At 38.7% G+C, this 21,903-nt stretch overlaps 2 protein-coding genes across 2 annotated transcripts in view; both read right to left on the bottom strand.

The window, feature by feature from the left end:
- Positions 1-21,903, bottom strand: part of LOC135219473 (uncharacterized) — a 118,859-nt gene that overhangs the window by 85,914 nt on the left and 11,042 nt on the right. The window lies entirely within an intron of this gene.
- LOC135218861 (uncharacterized) lies at positions 17,075-19,906 on the bottom strand. Its single transcript, XM_064255309.1, has one exon. The coding sequence runs from the start codon at positions 19,904-19,906 to the stop codon at positions 17,075-17,077; it is 2,832 nt and encodes a 943-aa protein (XP_064111379.1).

The raw sequence follows: 21,903 nt of genomic DNA, 5'->3' as shown, positions 1-21,903 counted from the left end.
TGTACATTCTGCAAATCAAATAATCAGTTCAAAACTGGTTGGACATTCATAACTGTATGAAATGATAACTATTCAACATTTATAACAGCAAGCTAAACAATAAGGTATTATCTTTTAGACATTTGGCAAACCCAACTACAACATACTCCATATTTTTAAGGCGAATGGCACAAATGATAAGACAATCGTAACAACAGTTGAACAGTTCTCAGAGTTCAGCAACAATAATAGTTTTTTGGGAAAACATTTCATCAAAATTGACAACAATCACAAAAACTCAATAGCAAAATGTGTTTTTAGGCATCTGAAAACATTATTGATTAAACTGAACGCAATCGAAGGACAATCATTTGTCCTAAACTACCCATATCAGTAGAACTACCTCTCACTAATTTACATTTAGTTGAATTGAATTTATAAATTTTGTGGCCATTTGCCACGCGCCGGAGCCAAAGGCCATTCAGCGCATATATATCAACAAGATATATTTACTAAAAAGGCATACATAATTAATCCAAATTATTAAAATAAACTTCATATTAAAATACTCAATTAAATATCATAAGACAAATGGATTTCCTTAAGAAATTTAAAAATCTCTTCTACGGGAGCACCCTCTCCTAAAATATTTGACAAAGGTTTGTTGGTGAAACCAAACCGACGTCTATGATTAAAATAAAGAGGACAGTCAACAAATATATGCCTCACTGTAATGCCAACATTACAATTGGAGCATTGAGGAACCTGCCTCTCTGCTCCACTAGTTAAAAGATACCGGTGAGTTAAAAAAGTATGCCCTATACGCAGGCGTGTTAAAACTATACTAGATCTTCTATCCATCCCAACAGAAGGGGACCAGGGATGAACAGAAGGTCTGATCGATTTCAGCTTTAAATTACTATTCAAGTTGGACCAGTGATTCTGCCACTTAGTCCTACAAAATTATTTAATAAAAAGTTTAAAATCTTCACAGGGAACCCTCACAGAGTGGGAAGCCCGGGAGGAAGCTGCCTGCTTAGCGGCTGTATCAGCCAGCTCGTTACCACGAATTCCCACATGCAAGGGAACCCAACAAAACTTCACACCGATGCGTTTTCGAGAATGCAGGAGGACCAGCCAATCCTGCACCTCTTGGACGAGTTGATTAGATGGCGTCAACTTCTGGAGTGCAGCTAGGGAACTCTGGGAATCACAATAAATAATATAAGAGTCCCCAGTGCTACCTGTACTAAAAATAAATTTCAAAACTAAAAATAGCAAAAATCTCTGCATTAAAAATTGAGAATTTAATAGGGAGGCTTTTTGTAATTGTTCTCTCACCGACGATGACAGAACATCCAACTCCATTTGCTGATTTTGATCCATCTGTATATACAGCAATCAAGTTACTATGCTCAGAAACATGGGCCAAGAAGCTACTTTTAAGCTGAACACTTGAGCTGATCTTTTTGTTGTCTCTAACTTGGCAAATATCTAAAGGAGGCCTACACCAAGGAGGGAATTTAGAAAATGTAGTTTCCATAACCAGTGGAGGAATAAGGCCTACCTCTCTCGCACTTATGTTTAATCTAACTTCAAGGGGCTTAGGCAATGTAGGTTTAGTTGGTGCTCTGTCAACAGGATGTTTTATATACTTAAAATTTGGATTAGATTGAGAGGTTAGTGCTCTTGACAAATATCGGAGACCTTGTTCCTCCCTCCGAATGAAAAGAGGAAGAAAACAAGAGTCTACATAAAGGCTCTCAACAGGAGACGTTCTAAAAGCACCTGTACAAATACGCAATGCCATATTGTGTACTACATCCAGCTTACCTAACAAGGTCTTACATGCAGAGCCATAAACCTGAGATCCATAATCAATCTTACTCAAGCATAGTGCCTGATAAATTCTTAATAAAGTAGTACGGTCTGCTCCAAAATTCAGGTTACTAACAACTTTAAGAATATTGCACCGCTGTTTAACATTTACTACAGTCTCATTTATATGTTCAGCAAAAGTCAATTTTTTGTCAAAAATAAATCCTAAATATTTGACTTTATCGTCATAAAGCAAGATAGAACCTTCTAAAAATAAGGTTGGAATCTCTTCCCTTCTTCGTGTTCTGCAAAAACGTATAGCTTTAGTTTTTTCTGCAGAAAATTTGAAACCTTTACTATTAGCCCAGGAAGTAGCAGCATTAATTGCAAACTGAATTTTAGTACAAGCTTTAACTGCAGTAGCTCTACTACAGACGATAACAATATCATCCGCGAATGCTTGACCAGTTACTCCAACAGGGAGATGATCAAGTAAACCATTAATGGCAATATTAAAAAAGGTTGGACTAAGCACACTCCCTTGTGGAATGCCTTCTTCCTGAAGATACTCTGATGAGAAGGTAGAGCCAATTCTAACTTTAAGGTACCGGTCAGACAGGAAGTCTTTGGCAAAATTAAACATATTGCCACCAATACGCCATTCAACCAGCTGCATTAAAATACCAACCCTCCAAGTAGTATCAAATGCTTTTTCCAGATCAAAGAACACGGCAATTGTTTGATTTTGGACTGCAAAAGCATTCTGAATCTCACGTGCGAGACATAATAAGGGATCCAATGTACTTCTATTCTTGCGAAAGCCAAATTGCCTCTTCGACAACAAGTTCTTTGTTTCTAATAACCATATCAGACGAAAATTCACCATTCGTTCATAAATCTTGAAGACACAGCTGGTAAGAGCAATAGGCCTATACTTTTGGGATGACTAGGGACCTTTCCGGGTTTTTAAAAAAGGAACTATAACAGTTTTTCCACAACTTATATGAAGTCCCTGAGCACCAGAATTCGTTTAAAACATCGACAAAGAATTTTTTTGACTCCAGAGGTAAGTGAGAAATCATTGCATAAATAATATCATCTTCTCCAGGTGATGTTGGAGAGGACAAAGATAAGGCATATTCGAATTCGACAATACTAAATGGAAGGTTATATGCCTCAGAATTTGAACAAACAGGCGGATTAACTATAGTCATGTTTCTAATATTGCGAAATTCAGGGGAGTAGTGACTGGGGCTTGAAATGCTTGAAAAGTGCCGAGCAAATGCCTCTGCCACCTCTCTTGCATCCGATATAACTACCAAGTTGATTTTCAAAATAGGTAAAGGAGCAGGGGAAAATTTCCCTAGTAATTTACGGATTCTATCCCAAACCAGAGAAAGTGGCGAGTTATACTTTAATTCTGATATGTACCTAACGAAGGATTCCCTCCTTGCTTCTTTAAAGACTTGCTTTTGTTTGGCGAGGTTTTTCTTGTATATTATTCTATTAACTAAGACAGGACGCCTTCGATATCGCTTGTAACTGCCTCTTGCAATTTTCCTACTCAAGGCACATTTACTATTCCACCAAGGTACCAGTGGACGACGGGGTTTCCCTGATGTTTTACGAATTGACATCATTGCCCCTCCAATCATTATACTAGCGAGATATTCGTAGGCAGCTGAGGGGCAAGGAAATTCATTGGCCTTACGATTGACTTTGGTAGAATTTTCATACAGCTGCCAATCTGCCTCCTTTATCTTCCACTTGGGTAAAGATGGGGAGGGTCGTGATTTTTGTTTTGGTACATACTTAAGATGGATGGGATAGTGGTCGCTCCCATAAAGATTTTCATCCACTGACCACTTATAGTCTAATCGTAATGACGACGAACATATTGTAAGATCAATTGCTGAACTAGAGTTATGGGCTACATCAAACCTTGTAGGAGAACCGTCGTTCATCAAAACTACATCATTGCAATCTATTAATCTTTCAATTATAAGACCACGGTGATCACACCTACCTTCCCCCCACAAAGTATGTTTTGCATTAAAATCCCCCATCAGAATGAAAGGTTGAGGTAGTTGGTCTAAAAGTGATTGCAAATCTTCAACCTCTAATTGTCTTGGATTGCCAGCTCTGTCCACCAATCGAGTTTCTAGGCCAGGTTCTAGATAAAGAGAGCACAGAGTGACCCATTTATTGATGAAAAATCTGTGTTGCACAAGCTTGCAGTATGGAGTCTAATTTGATAACTTTTTGTGGTAATGACTTGGCCGCAATAATACATGTACCACCATGAGAACGTTCACCTACAGGTGGTGGAGATCTGTGAAAAATAAAGTTTTGTCCACAATTAGGAGAAACATTACCAAGTTTAGTCTCTTGCAAACAAAGGGCAGCTAAATTATGCTCCTTGAAAAGGACCCGGAGCTGTTCTCTGTTTGAATGGAAACCTCTTATGTTCCACTGACAGAGCCATTATTTACTATTAGATTTTTTTTTTTTTTTTTTTTTTTGGACTTGGATTGGGCTGGTCTGGAAAGACTTGGTCTTGGTTTTTGTTTCAAAGAGGAACTAGGCAAGATCCTCAAGAGACCTGCTATTTCCTCTCTTGGGAACCCTACTATGGTGTGGGGATATAGGTGGAGATGATGATGGAGTACGGGGTCTCTTATTTCTAAGAGGCACCATCTCTGCAGCGTGCACCTGAGCCTTATGAGGTGCACTGATCAAGGTGTCATTCTGGGGACATACCCAGATCAGGCAGCGAGGCTGCCTGTGAGGCTTCTACATTAGAAGCCCGAGAGACCTCCCAGAAGCCCAGAGGAGGCCCATCGGGAGGGGACAAAGGGGCCTTCTTGGATGAAGGCGGAGATGCTGAATGTACTTCGAGCTCAGAAGGGGATAGCTGAAGCTTTGACTTTGAAGTTGGTATTCTAGATAGATCTTTTATATTAGATTTTCCACTTTTTACTACTTCACTATATTGAGGTCTTGGAAACAAAAGTCTTTTTGCCTGGCTAATACTTAGATGTTCAGCATGAGCTTCTCTATGGCTAAACACTTCTTTTTTAAATGACTCACATTCCTTATGCCTTGCATTATGATTTCCCTTACAATTTATACATAATACTGGGGTAGTACATTCGCCTTCATGCTTTTTTAAGGAGCAGGCAGCACATAACTGGTTCCTAGTACATACCTTTGCCGAGTGACCATATCCAAAACACATGAAACATTGGAGTGGTCTATGCTTAAAAGGTCTAACACGAAATCTCTCCTTGTCAACATATATATAATCAGGAACTTGATCATTATTAAAAGTGAAAATAATCATTCTTGATCTTGGAACCTTGAAAATCTTCCACACTTTATCATCACACATTTCCAGCAATTCCTCGTCAGGCAGTTCATATAGGTCTTGACTGAATACTACTCCCTTGGCATAACTAAAACTATAGTGTGGTTTGACCTCTTTTATCATATCAGTATTTTTCAACTTAGAGATCATGTGACCTTGTCTATAAGACTTAGCATGAACCAAAAAACTATTCTTTCCAAACCTCGTAATATCAGAGTTGGTCATTGTTCCTGCCAATGTTCTCAAATGTTTCCTGAAGTGGACAAGATTGCAAAATTCTGATTTTGTAGAAACAATTAGCCACCTGGCAGGTAAAGATGTCCTCACCTTACATTTCCCATCTGTAGTTTCCTGACAGACTCTTGCTGGATAAAAGGAATCAACTTCAATATTCTGGGGCATTTTATAAATTAACCATACATTTTTAAGTTTTCCTTAGTTGAGCACTTGAAAGCATTCATGGCATTATTATGAGTTGTAAACTCAATCCAAACCCTCCAAAATGCAAAATCTTTAGTTTCACAATACTTTATGACTTTAATTTCACCAAACCTTCCAAACATTTCCATAAACGTAAAACAATTGAAGTCTGAGGAGAGATTATCAACATAAAGGATTCTCTCACCACTGCTAGAACTTTCCATAGCCATATTCAAGGTCTTGTCATGGGTCGTCTTTTGTACAACTGAATTTTCTATAGGATTGTCCTTGTCCGTGCCAGAGGTCGAAGAGGAGGGTAGTGTCAAGAGGTCGCATTGTCCGGGGGAGTTTATCATAGGGTCGTTATTCATAAATCCTTCAGCAGAAATTTGAAAAACCTACTGCAAATCAGGCAGAAAACCAGGCCCCCCACACCAACCCCTCTCTCACCAAAGACACTCAGCAGAGACTGACTCCAATATGTCCACTCCCTACCCTACCCCGAAGGGATAGCTCTACCATAACATGAGTGGCTCAAGTGTAAGCAAAACCCGCTTGATAGGACTGAGGGCATAACTAGTATGCAATCATCCCCATTCATGTTACAATAGAGGGCACACCGGAAAGAATGCCGAGAGTCCTACCGTAGAGACTATACCTCCCCGGATTCCGCGGGCTAGTCCCCCATAGGTAGTTCCGCCCTGATGGATATTGCTATGAAATCATATCAACATCCTCAGGGTCCAAACATACTCGAGAGGCGGACCAAACCTCTACAGTCTCTGCCATTTGGATCAGAAAGAGCCAATGCGAAAAAAGCCCAGCCCCTGCCCAACCTGTAAGAATGTTTTAGTGAAGAGGGGGGGGACAGCTAGGTTGAGCAACTGAGTTAAAGATAGTAGAAGAGTGGAAACAAATTTAAGTAAGAGGAAAATTGAGACTTTTGGATTCGTCTCCCAGTTCGAAAGCCCTCTTGCCCGCTATGCATTTTCAGCAGTCAGCTGAAAATGCATAACTTCGTCAAGGCAGTCTCAAATCAAGAGGGAATTTACATTTAGTGACGATGGTAAGGAAGGTGCAATGTAGAAGTACAGCACTGAATCAGGTTAGTACTAGTTATCGATTTTCTAGACCAGTCACCTGCCAGAGCCTCGTTATCATCATGGCCAGGGTGTCGGCAGTTGATGAACAGAGAATCATAGACACCTACAATGCTGGGGAAGATTTTAATGAAGCAGCAGAGTACTTGGAGTCGTTCGCACCACTGCATATTCTATCATATATAGTTATTAACGGGCTGGAGATGCAGCTGCAACACCACCATCAGGAGGACGGCCCTCTAAACTGGATGATAAACGAAAGGATTTGCTGATTATGAAAACTGAAGACATCCCAAACATAACCTTGAAGAATTTGAATAGAACGTTTCGAGGAATATGGACCCATAAACCAGCATTCAATAATAGTAAGACCCTGGATGGAGTGCTGATTAGTCTGAAATCTTGCAATGATGTACCAGCTTCTCTGAATTCTCCAGCTACAAAGAAAGCATGAGTTACTTATGCAATTTGTAAACCAAAATTATACATCCAATGTCATCGCATTTACATTGACAAGACAGGACTCAACCTCTTCACAAGACGTCACCACGGGAGAACAGAGCTTCCATCTTGCATAGGAGAACGCGTCCATCGCACGGTAGGCAGTCAGCGTGGAGGAAAGTTAACAGTAATTGCCGCTATATCTAACAGAGTTGGCTTGTCTATCATGGAATCGTTCATAGGAGTGTTAACATTAGTTTTCGCTGATTTTCTAACTTCACTGTCTGTTATTCTCGATGGTGAAAGGGCCGTATTATGGACAATGCGCCATGCCATTCAATGTTTCCGTGGATAATGATGCAGTGCCTATCAAAATACTTGCCACCAAATTCCCCTTTCCTCAACCGCACTGAGAATTCTTTCTGTGATTAAAGCAGACATGAAGCAAATGTTAAATATGATACAGCAGGAAGTGATTAATTGCCAAGCTGTTACAGAAGCTAATGTGACCATGACTGCATGGCGTGAAAGGATCATGAATAGAGAGAATTGGCACAGTCAGTCTACGTAATAACACAGGACATTGTTGAAAATAACTACCGGCACGCAGATGGATATTTACAAAATTGTGTTCAGAATGTGGATATATTACATTAACCACTCCTGCCTTTTGTATGTTCTATGACCACTAAGTTTTAATGTTTGTGACTGGTGTAATGGCTTTTACTTTTTATACCTATGATACAGTATACTGAATAGCTAATCACTGCAAATTAAGTTTGTATTTTTTTTATCCACTGATAAAATTTACACCATATAATCATTTCATGATATACAAATGGAACTGTACGATGTACTTTGCAGCATATTTGAAAAAAAAAACTATTATTGGCAATGCTGTCACAAAAGTAGCATTACTTTGTACATAGATTTCAATGAAAATAAAAAAGAAAGACCATTACTGTAAAAAAAAAAAAAAGGGGGGGGGGGAACTTTACCTGTGCAATAATGAGTTTGAGAGTACTGAGTGACGAGTTGTCTTAAGAGCATAGCCTAATACATAGTCTAAATCCAGATAGAACAAATACATATATTGCTTGTAAGAGGCCAATTACGGCTGTCATTCGACGAAAGCCCTAATACAAAATTTCTTAAATATGGGAATTCTTTTGTAATTATGGCAAATTTTTTAACAGCCAAGAATGTCTAATGGCCGAAGACAGTTTCATTGGCTATACTAGATAATTGTTTCACCAATCTGAAAATTGTCCAAAAGGTAATGCACACTGCTTAAAGTTATGATGATTGCCCAGTTACTGCAGATTAAGGGATTTTTAAAGCATTGTTTCGTATTAAGCACAATTGCCGCAGCTTGTACATCATATATTTCAAAGTTTTGCAGATTGTTCTAATAAAATAAAACTTCCTGAAGTTAATTGGAGTTTAACATCCATGGAGTTTGCTAGTGCTCTCCCACAACTGCTGTTTGTGCTATATCGGGCTTATCAACCACAACCAGGGAGAAATACGATAGTGTTTAAGTAATTGCGATTAAACAACTCTTTCAGGTGAACGGCTTAGAATAATTTTGACTCTCTCTCTCTCTCTCTCTCTCTCTCTCTCTCTCTCTCTCTCTCTCTCTCTCTCTCATACAGAAGAAATGTCTGGAAAGAGGTCGGGATCCCTCACCACCTTGGACCTTTCCGTTGCCGACTCTGCTAGAAGGAAGATCATGGAGTCGGATGATTCAGACTCTGAGATTACCCCTATCTCTGCATAAGTGGACACAGGCATTACCACCACTAGCCTTCCACCTCTGATGAAGGGGGGATCCGATCCTGGACATTAGTCCCGAGAAGAAAACTAACCAGGGTAAGCAACAATCCTCTCCCAAAACTTGGAAAAAATAAGGTCATCACACCTGTGGCAAACACAGCCCAAAATCAGGGTAGTTGCTTCTGAATATCGTATGCAAAGGTAGCCGCCTTGGAAACAGCCAACTCTGCTGCTCTTGTCATGTCAGCCAGGCCTAACCTCAAGGGCGATTGTAAATCACCCTTAGAAATCAAGAAACTGCATAATTCCTCAAGAGCAATACAGAACTTACAATGCTCGACCCAGCTGAACGCCTCGTCAAAGTGGTAGCCTGTAACTACCCTATCATTTTAGAAACTAACCCCCCCCCACAAGACATCCATCCACCATGAGTGCTGAAAGTTTCATTAGCACTACTAAATCAAATCACCATACTCAAAAGGTGTTATGCACCTTTAGGGGACTCATCCCTGCTCGAATCGGTCTAGGAATTTGGGGGTTTTTCCCAGTAGAGGATTATACCCCAGAACCTTTACGGCGATGCTTCAGGTGCCATTGTTTTGGCTCCATCAAGACCAAATTACAGCATTTTGAAAACCTGAAACCTGTGGCATTTGCAGACATAGGCACTCCACCAAGATGTGCCTTAAATTCAAAGCCGGCCTGTTGCATGCTGCCCAAACTTCAGATGCAATCACCATGCCTGGCAGAAGAAAACTGTCTTGCCCGACTCCAGCACAAACTCCTGCCATTCATTATCCTCCCCTCCCTAAACCTCGCCCTAAAAATCTCACTCCTCCCGCAAAACTACAAAGGCAACCCCACTTCCCCCTCCCAGGCAAGGATGCTCTCCCCCTCCCCTTCCCAGCCTGCAAAACCACAAAGGCAACACCACTTCCCCCTCCCAGGCAAAGTTGCCCTCTCCCTCCCAGCCTACTTCCCCTACCTCACAACCTGTTCCCTACACCTCACAACCTACTCCCTCTCCCATTCCAGTCATTTCTCCACCCTCTCCCTACATTCCATCCTCTCCTCCTCATCTCTTATCCTCCCAGCCTATCTCCTCCCCAGAACCTTACAACCCTGCCGCTTCAACACCCTTTACTCCTGCAGCAACACATCCTTCTGGAACAACCAACATACAACCAGAGTGGAATCTCAACTTCGATCAAATCATACAATTGATGACCAGCTTCATATCAGCCTTCTCTTCTATGGCAGATTTCCCGTGCAACAAAACCCTAACTGGGTTACCAGTGCAGAAGTGTCTCAAAGAATCACTGTTCCAGCAAATGCATTCATGAGCGACAGTGAATCCGATTCCACCAGTAGCTCTGACACAAACATAAATCCTCCCCTTAATAATGATAAAAGAACTATTGAAAATACTTCAATGGAGCATGTTTGGCATACGTCACAAATTTGCATTACTCCAGTCACAAACATTCCTAAGAAACCATGACATTCTTATACAAGAAACACTTCTTAAGAGAAGATACAGCCTTTTCCTTCAAAGGATACGTTGTATACCAGACACCATATGCAGTCAACACTAAATGGCTACTAACACTACTATGAGATTCAGGGCCTCTGTAACACGGTTTTTTGGACTTTGCTCCTTGTCAAAGCATCGGATGTAGCTGAAAGTTGACATATGTATATTTTACAAACACACAAATTTTGTCAGCATTATCAATAACCTAAACCCGTTAGTTTTAATTTTTATAGAGTAAAAATGATCTGGCCGACGCCATGGCCAATGATTACGAGCCAAGAGTTGAAAAACATCATTACGTAAGCAAAGTAAACACCTTTTGACGAAATGTTGCTCCGCCCATCCACTAGACAGAAACCCATTCACCTTGTTCCATCAGCTCTGAAACTCAAAAGACTTTATGAATGGCGGAACAATACATAGATGGGGGTGGGGTATCTGTGCTAGCGTAGTAATAGTACTGTAGCAGTAGTGCCGCAACAGTATAGCAGTAATATACGTGAATTAAACGTTTAGGCCAACTGCTAGGATCCTTGAGGATCATTTAGCACTTCTTACAACTACTCGAGAAATGAGTTTTTATAGCCAAAAGTTAAATTTTCTAATCCAACAATGCCCATGATAGCCTTCAGTGTTATCCTGATTTATAACGAGGCCAAAGTGGGTGGAGCCTCATGAAGTTATCATTCTGATGATAATTATTGGTGAAGGTTTAAAGCCAAAATACGGTACCGGCTATTTTTTTTTTTTCAGTAAATAGGTAGATAGCCAATAAATAAAAATTGCATGACATTGGATATAGCAATTATCAAATCAAGCTTGTCTACTATGTTTTTGAAAATTACCATCTATTCCCTACATCTTGTCAATCTGATTGTGACCTATAAAGCAGACTGTAATTTCTTAGGAAAGTTATTTTGGGAGTTAGACTAATAATCGAAGTGTTTTTGTATTTATTAGCATATTTTGTTGGTTTGTTCATTATGACAATTATCAGTGGAGACGTTCAGAGTTCATAAAGGTGTGCTGCTTTGCTTGTATTTAAATTTGTTTGTCATTGTTGCCAGAGGTATAGCCTTTGTTACGTATAGCCAATCATCCATCGAGAAAGTGGGAAGAAATGCTGTCATAAGTTACGTAACGAGTGTGTTCGAAACCTTTTCTCTGAGTAAGTTGGCCCGTCTTCAAAAAAAGTCACTTTTACATTGTAAGTACCAAATTCATTCAACCTACGTAATGCAGAATACAGTCAAAATTTATGTGTAGATATAATGTGTATTCTGAATAAGCGTTATATTTATGAGATGCATAGATAAAAAGTTATTGCGAAAAAACCGTGTTACAGAGGCCCTGAATCTCATAGTAATTAAAAACAGTATTTCCCCTTCTACATTCTAAACAGACTATGGATCAGAAGTAGAATCATTAAATCTTTTTGTTTAGAAGGCACAACACTTGAAATCTACAAATATATAGATCACCGAACAGCACCCTAGAGGCAGATGCACTTTTTGACGCAGCCTCAAGAGAGAACACCCTCACTGCAGGAGAATTCAAGGCTCACCACCCCTTCCTCAGATCCAAATTACCTGCCAACCCTACAGGACACCACCTGCACCGTTTATTCCAAGAATTTCCGATGTCAAATCACTAAGCAATTCCAATGAACCCACGCATCTATACGATTGAAAGTTAGATATTACTCGTTTCAAGAAATTTGTAAGTAGATGATTTTTAGGAAGTACTGGTGCTCACTTTGCCTTGCAAACAATGCTAAAGTTGAAGAAGTTCCCTCCCCCACCTCTTCCTCCTCCCAGATGGAACCCTGAATTTGCTAATCGGAATTCCTTTGAAAATTACATGGCCACCTGGTCCACAGAATACATAAATCATCTTCAACAATGTTTCCACACCTCTATAGGATTTCTACAACAGCCAAACAAACGCCACTAGAATGTCCAAGCCAAAACAGAAATACACCATCACAAACACAAACTACAAAGATGCCTGGTACTATAACTCCCGAATTGGAATGAGAGAAGAATCAAACGAGTGAGGAAACTCTTCAGAAGATACAGAAGAGACCAGCTGACTGAAGTGTTAGCTCACTCTGCTTAAGTAGCTGAAGTAGTAAGACTAGAAGTCTGGTTTAAATGGTATGGTCAAGTACACCATCTCACACCCATTGCAAAAATGTGGAACTGGTTAAACAAAGTATCGGGTAAAAAGAATTTCATTAAAACATCCCTCACTCTGATCCACCAAGTGAAGCTGACAGAATTACGCAGCACTTTTCTGACAGAACAAAGACTGCCTACCTCTCCCTGGAAGCCCAGAGATGCCTAAAGGCCTGTCCACACGATCGGGCCTGATCGGCGAACTTCCCCTCTAATGGGCACACTTAACGGGCAAACCGTCAAATTGCCCGATGGGTCTTGTAGCAAAATCACCATGGTGGTGCCCGATGGCTTGAGCTTCGACCCTGGCAGACGTACGTGAACCATATAAATTTCTTTTACTGAGCCATTCTTTGCACCATTTTCTCTTCTTTTTCATCACACACAAAGCAATTATCATGCTACACTATCATCTTCTTTGCGGTAGGCACCATGTTTATCGTACCACACTGAACACACTACTGGCATCGTCGGGCACGCCCACCTCTCCATCGCCTCACCCGTGTGGACAACATTCACGGATAAGTCCGCCAGAATTTGCCCGTCAACCCTGGAGCACGCCGATCAGGCCCGGTCGTGTGGACAGGCCTTAAGGGCTTTAGAACCTCTCAGAAGCAGGGTAATGGCTTACACTTCCAATGCCCATGACCTAACACACACTCCCTTCATCAAAGGAACTGAACCTTGCATTAAAGAAAGCAAAGGATACTGCACCTGGATCTGACCTTATAACATACAACATATTCTAGAATGTTGGCGAAGTTGCAAAAACAATAAACCTTACGCTACCCAACAAAACTTATGTTGAAAGTCAAAAGGAAATGGAACCATCATGACAAACCCAATTCCCAAGCCCAAACCACCTGGATCCTACAGACCCATTGCTCTAATTAGCTGCACTGAAAAAGTAGCAAAGATGGTCCTAAACAGACTACTCTGGAAAGCAGGCCCTCTGCATCCTTCTATCTATACATACAGGAAGGGAATCGGTACTCGAGAATGCATAACAGATGTCTTATCAACAGTCAATGAAAAAGGCCTTAATAGTCTTCCTTGATCTTGATAAAGCCTAGAGTTGGCTTATTTCACTGTCATGCTCTATCGGGAATGTCCAAATGAATTCAGCAACACCTAATCCCTGAAATAACACGTGCAGCATACGCTACCCGCTTACCTTAACATGCAGCATGCAGTACACTCCTGTCTATTTCAAAATTTTGGTATTTGCTTGAAGAATCCTTATTGTAGATTCGCTTAACCTTATTGGGCCCGTGACACAGTTCTCAATACATTTTCCTATCTTCTAGAACGCATGCAGGTCTCCCAGGTCAAGGAAAATTCACTTTTTGCATCCCGCTCCTAGCAAGCGGTAACTTACTGCACGTCAATATTGGAGGAAAAAATGTATGGAAGGAAATTTTACATGCAAAAACACACATATCTTACCAAGGAGAAAATGGACAAGAATACACAATACACTTTACAAAACTTATTTACAGTTTCCATATCTCTTCTCTTCTTCAAAAAAAGCATAGAAGGCAACCTCTTCGCATGGACACAAAAGTAGCAGGATTTATCAGCTACAGTTATTTTCAGGGAGCATACTTCGAGTTCATTGAACATGAAAATGGTAGCTGCACCACAAGGAATCCTCATTCCACTTCTATTTAATGTCCTCATTGAAAATCATGTCACACTTAATCAACACAAAGGAGTAGAAATCTTCGTCTCTCTCCACAGCAACCTGGAGATAATCAACTGCAAAAAAACCAAAGGTACGACACTTGATTGAAGAAGTGCAAAGAAATTGGCCTAAAATTCAACAAAACCAAATGCATGGCCATCAAAGCGCACACATGCACCAAATCTCTTCATCATGGGTGAACCCATTGAATGGGGAAATGACTTCAGGTACCTAGGAGTCAACATAAATCACGATATTGTGCAAGCTTTCCCCTGCTAAGGAAATAAAGCACCTGAGACAAAACCCAATGGCGTTTAAATGAAAGCCTGTACCGAGCAGGGGTTGGGGGGGTCGTAAAATTGCTGGAAGTCCATATTTTCTGTGACTATCCTTTTCATTGAACTGTATACTTGCAAAGTAATAAACAATTGTTAAGTCAAAGTATAACAAATAAAGTAATATGCACGTTGTTAACATAATAAAAGAATCTACCAATAAAACTGAAGAAATATTCTTGAATTTCAGTGCAAGTGCAAACTTTCAGCATTATAAGTAAAATTCTGTTAACCAAAGTCAGTACTTTGAATAACATCTGATCTGGTAGAAGGGCATAGACCACATATCCAATTTTTCTTCTTAATATAACTAAAATAACATTTTCAAGTATTCCATCTTGTATATACCTATATATGCAATGACATTTATATTAGAAAAGGCTCAGTTTTGGGGAAAAGACAACCCCCTTTCCCCACAAACTCTGGGTACAGGCCTGAAATGCTATGAGAAGAATTACTTCACTTCGCCAAGGTGCATCAAGTCGTCATCTCAGAATAATTATCATACGTTCCAACAACCCGTTCGTTAATTGAATATGCGGTGCCTGCGCTCACAAAGATGACTTATACGCAAGTCGGCTCACTTGAAGTTTTTCAAAACAATGCAATAAGAATCATAGCCCGTGCCTCTATGTGAACAAGAGCACTTAAAAATCGAAAGCGACTACCACTTAAAAAAAACAAAATAGCAAGAATCCTCAATTTCCATGAACTCAATCCTCCCAAAAACCATATAGGGAACCTACTTCCTACCCTGAGAAGGGTCAACATGCAAAAAGCAGCCACTGCAACTAAGAGGGAAACACCCAGCGATAACTACGATGAACCTCCCCCCTGGGTCCCTGCCCCTTCAATTTATCTTCACTGCTCCCGACACAAAGCATTCTGCCAACTCAAGACAAGCAGCACAAGAAGCTATAAACAATACAATCGCTCCTAATGTCTGCTACACTTATGGCTCAGTTGACCGCTATATAAGTACCAGCTGCAGCAGTAGTCTCCGCATCCCTTAAAACAGTTGGGGAGGCTATCCATCAACACCTCCACCCTACAAACCGAGCTAATTGCCATTCAAAAAGCCTTGACGATTCCCTAAACCAAGAAGGGAACAACAATCCACGCTGATTCCAATTGAGAGATACTTGCTATAAAGAATCAATCCCCCACTGATGTCGAAAATAATGAATGCTGAAGGCAGACATGGCACACAGGGCTAATAAACAACAACAATAAAAATATTAATATTTATTTACAAAAAGTATAAAGATCTTCAATGTTTAAATAAGACCCTAGCACCAATGTCACTAGAATAGATCCGCTAAGGTTTTTAGTTGTGGAAGGATCTACTCCCCCAGCCTATTCCGACCAGCTCTACAAAATCTGTGAAATAACAAAAATAAAGAAATATAACCCTTGCAAGCAAAGCAACAGTAAACATGGGTAAAAATTAAATTGTGAAAATCACACCTCAAATAAAACTAAAAATGCGAAAATCACACCCTGAATACGCGATTACATGCCAACAAGAAAATACAATAATGTAATTAAACCTCTTTTAACGATTAAAGTAAGGCTAAAAAATATAATGATATACCTATTCAAACAATTACAAAGTTAAATAAGGTACTACCATAACGAACATAACCTTACAACAAAATTAATATAATTAAGTGGATAAACTTAAAACCCACGTAAATACTTAAGAATATAGAGCCTTAATTTTTAAATGGGATATGAGATTTGGATAATTACTTTAAATAATTAAAGATATTTTGACCTCCAAACCTAAATCACTAAATATGCCACAAACATAGAAGGACTTACGGGGTTTAAGAGGCTATATCCTTAAGTAGTCGATACAGTAGTCTTCTGTCCAAAGAGTGGGGGTAATGATGACTGTTTCCATAAGGGCGAAGACATATAATCCACGATGTTGATGAGGTAGTAAATCGTTGTCGCAGAGCGGGACGAAGAAATTAAGTCACTCCATGGCTGGTTATTTGATAAATTCTCCATTGAAACAAGAAACAGCCAAATTATGTAAATGATGATGAGCAGTTAATATAAGTCCATGGCCAATAACTGCTCCACACTTTATACAATGAGAGTTGTTAAAAGACTGCCTTTCCTCCAAGTTTTCCTCAAGGTAAATACTCTGCTGATTTTTCTCCAAGGATCTTCAAACTGGAAGATAAAGTAAAACTGGACAGCAGAGCCATCTATTGACAAACAACCTCTAGACTCCCTTGCCTTCTAATGTTTTTAAATAAATAGCAAAAGAGGCTAGAGGCAAAATAATAATACATTAAATATACATAAAGGCAATAATAACCTTAAAATCATGGAATGAAATTTATTTCACACTCCAAGGGGGAGATTCAATTTTTTTTTATTTTATACAACAAATTTGAATCAAAGAAAAATTAAAAACCATCACCAAATCTCAATTATTCATGTCTGAAAGGATAGCCTTAGTTTTAGCCATACTATCAACTGCGGCTTTTCTTTTAACCTTATTTACAACTAATGGGTTCCTATCACATATATCAATATTACCCAGATCATCAGTTTCGCAGCAACTCAAAATTGGAATGAGAGACGTAACATGACGTTTTACAAGTTCTCTAGTAGCTCCCTTCAACACTACTGCACCTGTAACTTCATTTATATCATTAACAACAACATCCCTCACTACACCCATTGGATAACTGACCGGTTTCATATTAGACTCTTTTAAGAGCACCACATCTCCAACTTTAAGCTTATTATGTGTGACGGGTCTATACCTATCCTTATCATTAGTAGCCTGATAAATCAAATCTTTAACAAATTCAGAGTGATACAGATCAATTAACTTCTGTTTAACTTTCCCAAGTTCCCGATAACCATCTACAATATTACCCACATTATTTCCTTTGGCAAGCCAAGCAGGATCATCATCATCATCATGTAACTCAGGAATAATACTAACAGAAGGCAAACTTCGTCCGTGTATCAAAATTTCTGGTGTTATAGGATCAGGAATCTCATTACCCATGGTATCTCTAAGGCCTTCCTTGAAAGCAATGGGACGCTTGTTAAGCAAATGTACAGTCTGGCCAACAAAAAACTCAAAATCTCTTAAATCCAAGACATGCTTCTGTATAGAACTGTAGAGCAACTTTTTTGTGAGTTTAACACAAGTTTCTACCAACCCTCCCAATTTGTTGCATCCTTTGAAGTACTGTTCAAACTTTATTGGCTTAACATTGTTTTGATGGAAATAGCTTTGAACTTCAGAATCGTTAAAAAAATTTGTGATTAAATTTGCGCCAGCAACTATCTGTGAACCCAAATCAGACAAAACTAACTGTGGCATATCATATTCAAAGCAATGCATCTGAAGAGAGCGTAAATATTCCTTGGTTGAGAGATCTAAAAGTTTCAAATTAATTGCTCTCGTCCATAAGCAAGTCAAACACAAAAGCCATACTTTACTTTTCTTACCATTTACTTTATCATAGTATGGTCCCAAATGATCAACAAAAATATAACTAAATGGAATTTTAGGATGATTAATTCTAAAATCACGATAACTACTCTGATTCAGTTTAACTGTTCGTCCATTAAATCTTTTACATTGAATGCAACCCTTGAGGATATTCTTAACTACCGAGAAATAATGAGGAATCCAGAATTTTTTTCTTATTTCTGATAACAATGCATACAGTCCCAAATGACCAAACTTCTGATGCATATCCAAAACAATCAAATTAGTTAATTTACTATCTTTGTGCAAGAGAATAGGAAAATGCAAGTAATTATCCTGTTTCCATTTTGGGACTTTACATCTAACTCGTAAAATATCAAATTTATCCATATAGATATTCAGTTGAGCCACAATATTTGGAACAGCCATAAACCGTTTATCACCACTTTCAAAATAAGCAAAAACTTCAGGAAATCCAAGACCTTGTTCCACCCTAATAACATTCCTGTAGGCTTCAAGATACAAATTTACTTCAGGGCAGTTAAAATTCCCAAACCTATCAGGATATTTAACCTTCAATTTAAGTTTAATGTTATGAATAAACTTCAAAACACACAAGTTTACTCTAACAAGGCGTTTAAAGTCAGAAAATCTATCCAAAGGTATCAAATGCTCTCCTCGATTCCCAGTTTCTGCCTTGCAATCAGAGGGAGCAATACCAATCATAACATTGATTGGGTCAGCCTTTGCTAGAGGGTTAGGAACAATGACCTCCATGATTTCAGGTTTATTAACTTCAGCTGCCAAACATTCATCAGCAAGATTCGGGGGCCCAGTAAAGTAAGTAGTTTTCAACAGTTGCTTATAAGAAACACATCTTGTGATGCAGTCAGCAGGATTCATAACTCCACTAACAAATTTGTATTTCACAGGGTTTTCTTCACAGAGTTTACTTATCTGATTTAAACGATTTAATATGAAAGTGCTGCTTTTGTTCATTTTTTCCAACTTATTCACATAACCATTAATCCAACTCAAAGAAACTAAACTATCTGTGCATAATACCAATTCACAAATATTGACAGGCTTCACACACAAAGGACCAGACAACTCTCTCTTCAATTCAATCAATGTTTCTGTTCCAAGAAAAATGGCCTGAAATTCTAATGATGGAATACTTTTACCTTCCAACTGCCTATTAACAATTCTGTGTTTAGCCAATACAAAACTTGCCTGCTTGGTCTCAGTATCCTGAATAAAGACTACTACTCCATACATTAGTTTACTACTGTCAGTATAAGCAATCAATCTATAACATCCATTCCTATCTCCAATTACTCTAGGAATAGATAATTCAGGAGTTGAATTCAGCTGCTTTACAATATTACGCCACTCACGGACTTTATTCTCGGGAAGCTTAGTGTCCCAACCAAGTTGCTTATCTGTTTGCAATTCATGCATGAAAATACGAGCCCTATTCAAAATGGGACCATTAATATTATAGGGGTCGAAATTTGAAGCAATAGATTTGAGAACAAGTCTCTTAGTATCAGCTGAAATTTCAAGATTTAGCTTTTGTGTCAAAAGGCTATCAGCTTGTCTGTTCCATCTCAACCCAAACAATTTAACTGTATCTGGAACATTTTCAGGCAAAAGGTCATTAATTTCATCTTGTATGCTCTGGTTGTTAGTAACAAACTGTTGTAGTTCAAATTTATATGGTGCAAATATACTATTCAAATGATCAAAGGCAAACTTCAAGTTACCATAATCATTCGCAGTCACAGCACCGTTATCCATGTACATCAAAGCATATATTAGCTTCTTAAATCTCTAACTGGTTTAGAATAATGTTCAACATCAATCATCAGAATTTTATAAAGAGCAACCATTAACAATGTTGGACTACATCTTAGTCCAAAACTTAACCTCATATTCTTGTACACCTCAAGCGTAAAGTCTCCCTTACTAACATTCTTAAACCAAAGAAACAAAAGTTTATTCTGATCAACTTCATTTAAAGCTATCTGCAAAAAAGCCTGTTTAAGATCAAAACAAAGCAAATACTGGTCAAATCTTAAATGAAGCAATGCTATAGAAAGTTTCTGGTTAATACAAGGACCTGGCCACATTGCCTGGTTATGACTAATTGAAGATCCATTTGGTCTCTTCTCACACAAATTTGACAAAAATACCATCCTACATTTGGTGGTTTCACGACTTAACTTAAAAACACCCATATGAGCCATAAAACTATGTTCTGGATGTTCCAGAATAAACTGATCAAGATTTGGAATTTTTTCAATGATGCCCTGACTTTCTTGCGTCTTGACATTATCATCCATTAACTTGAGATACTCCTCATTTTTGAGGAGTTTCCGTAAATTAGAACTCAAAATTTGTTTAGCAAGGTTAAAATTCCTTCCCAAAAGATGAGCAACTCTGCCATTCCACAACAAAGGCATAATCATCCTACCATCAGTGTTACGGATAGTATTATTGAGCAAATATTTAATTAAGCCTTCATTTATTTCAACCGTGTCATCACAAATCTATGCTATCCTTATGCAAAATATTAGTACAATGTTCTTCCAGAACTAACAGCAGCTCTATCAAGTTCCTCATCTTCAAGAGTACAATCACTACTAATGCAAACATTGGAACTGCTTTCCACAAGGTCACCTTGTCCCAGTGCATCACTGCACGACACCATTGAATATCCCAAACCATCCAACGATAATTCAGCCCAGGATCCCCAACTTCTCCACATTAGAAACACAAGCTCATTAGCTTATTTGCATGAACAGAAAGATAAGGTAAATTATTAAACATCCTCTCCATATTCCCTGTTAGCATGACTCCCAGCCCTGTTTGGAGATACACAGAAGGATCACAAAGACCAAACCTAACAGTCTTTGCCATGATACAATGAGCAGCATTGGCTCCCAAAACAAAATCAATATTCATTATTTCTTCAGAGTTATCAATGAGTTCTTCATCAGCTAATATATACCCAGCATTAATAAAACCATTTACAATCTTACTTAAACCTGGATATTTCAAATTAATGTTTATTTCTGGGATGCACATAGCTTGAACTGTGTGAAAATCATCACCAAATTTAATATTTACTTCAATCAGCTTAGCTTGATAAGTCTTTGGGCCATTAAATCCATTGATGATCAATTCAAGGTTTTCTTTAAGAACTTTAAATTTCTGACCCCTTAAACAATGAGCTGAAATAAAAGTAGCCTGACTCCCGCTATCATTAAGCCCTCTAAAGCGTTTACCATTACTAAATTTACAGGAAAATGTAGGCAAAATAGAATTAATACCACCATCACAGTGTAAAAATATCAGGCTATTCAGTGTGTGCTTTGAGTTATCACTTGAAACCGCAGAACTGGCTGTAGGTTTTGATTCCTCAGCTCCCTTAACCAGGTTATTCCCCTTAACATCGGAGGGTCACAAGAAGACAAAATGCCAACCTTTACAGAGAAAACAACGTCTTGCAAATTTAAATTTACATGAAGACTTATCATGAGCAAGACTTGCGCATTTCACACATCCTTTCAACAAATTTAATTTGTTAATTTTATCTTTAGCACTTTGATACTTAGAACATTTTATAGCATGCTTTTCTTTACCTTTAACATCGCTGCAAACTGTACAAATTTCAAATGGATTAATTTCCTCAAATAAGGTTACTTTACTGGCCAAATTGATAACATTTGATTTCTTGTGCAATTTTGGAGATGAAACTTTAACATCGACTCTACTTTTCCTAGCCTTATATGACTGTC

This window comes from Macrobrachium nipponense, chromosome 1 (assembly GCF_015104395.2).
Source record: "Macrobrachium nipponense isolate FS-2020 chromosome 1, ASM1510439v2, whole genome shotgun sequence".
Lineage (NCBI taxonomy): Eukaryota > Metazoa > Arthropoda > Malacostraca > Decapoda > Palaemonidae > Macrobrachium > Macrobrachium nipponense.
Note: the sequence above shows the minus strand (reverse complement) of the source record. Positions and strands in the feature narration are given on the sequence as shown.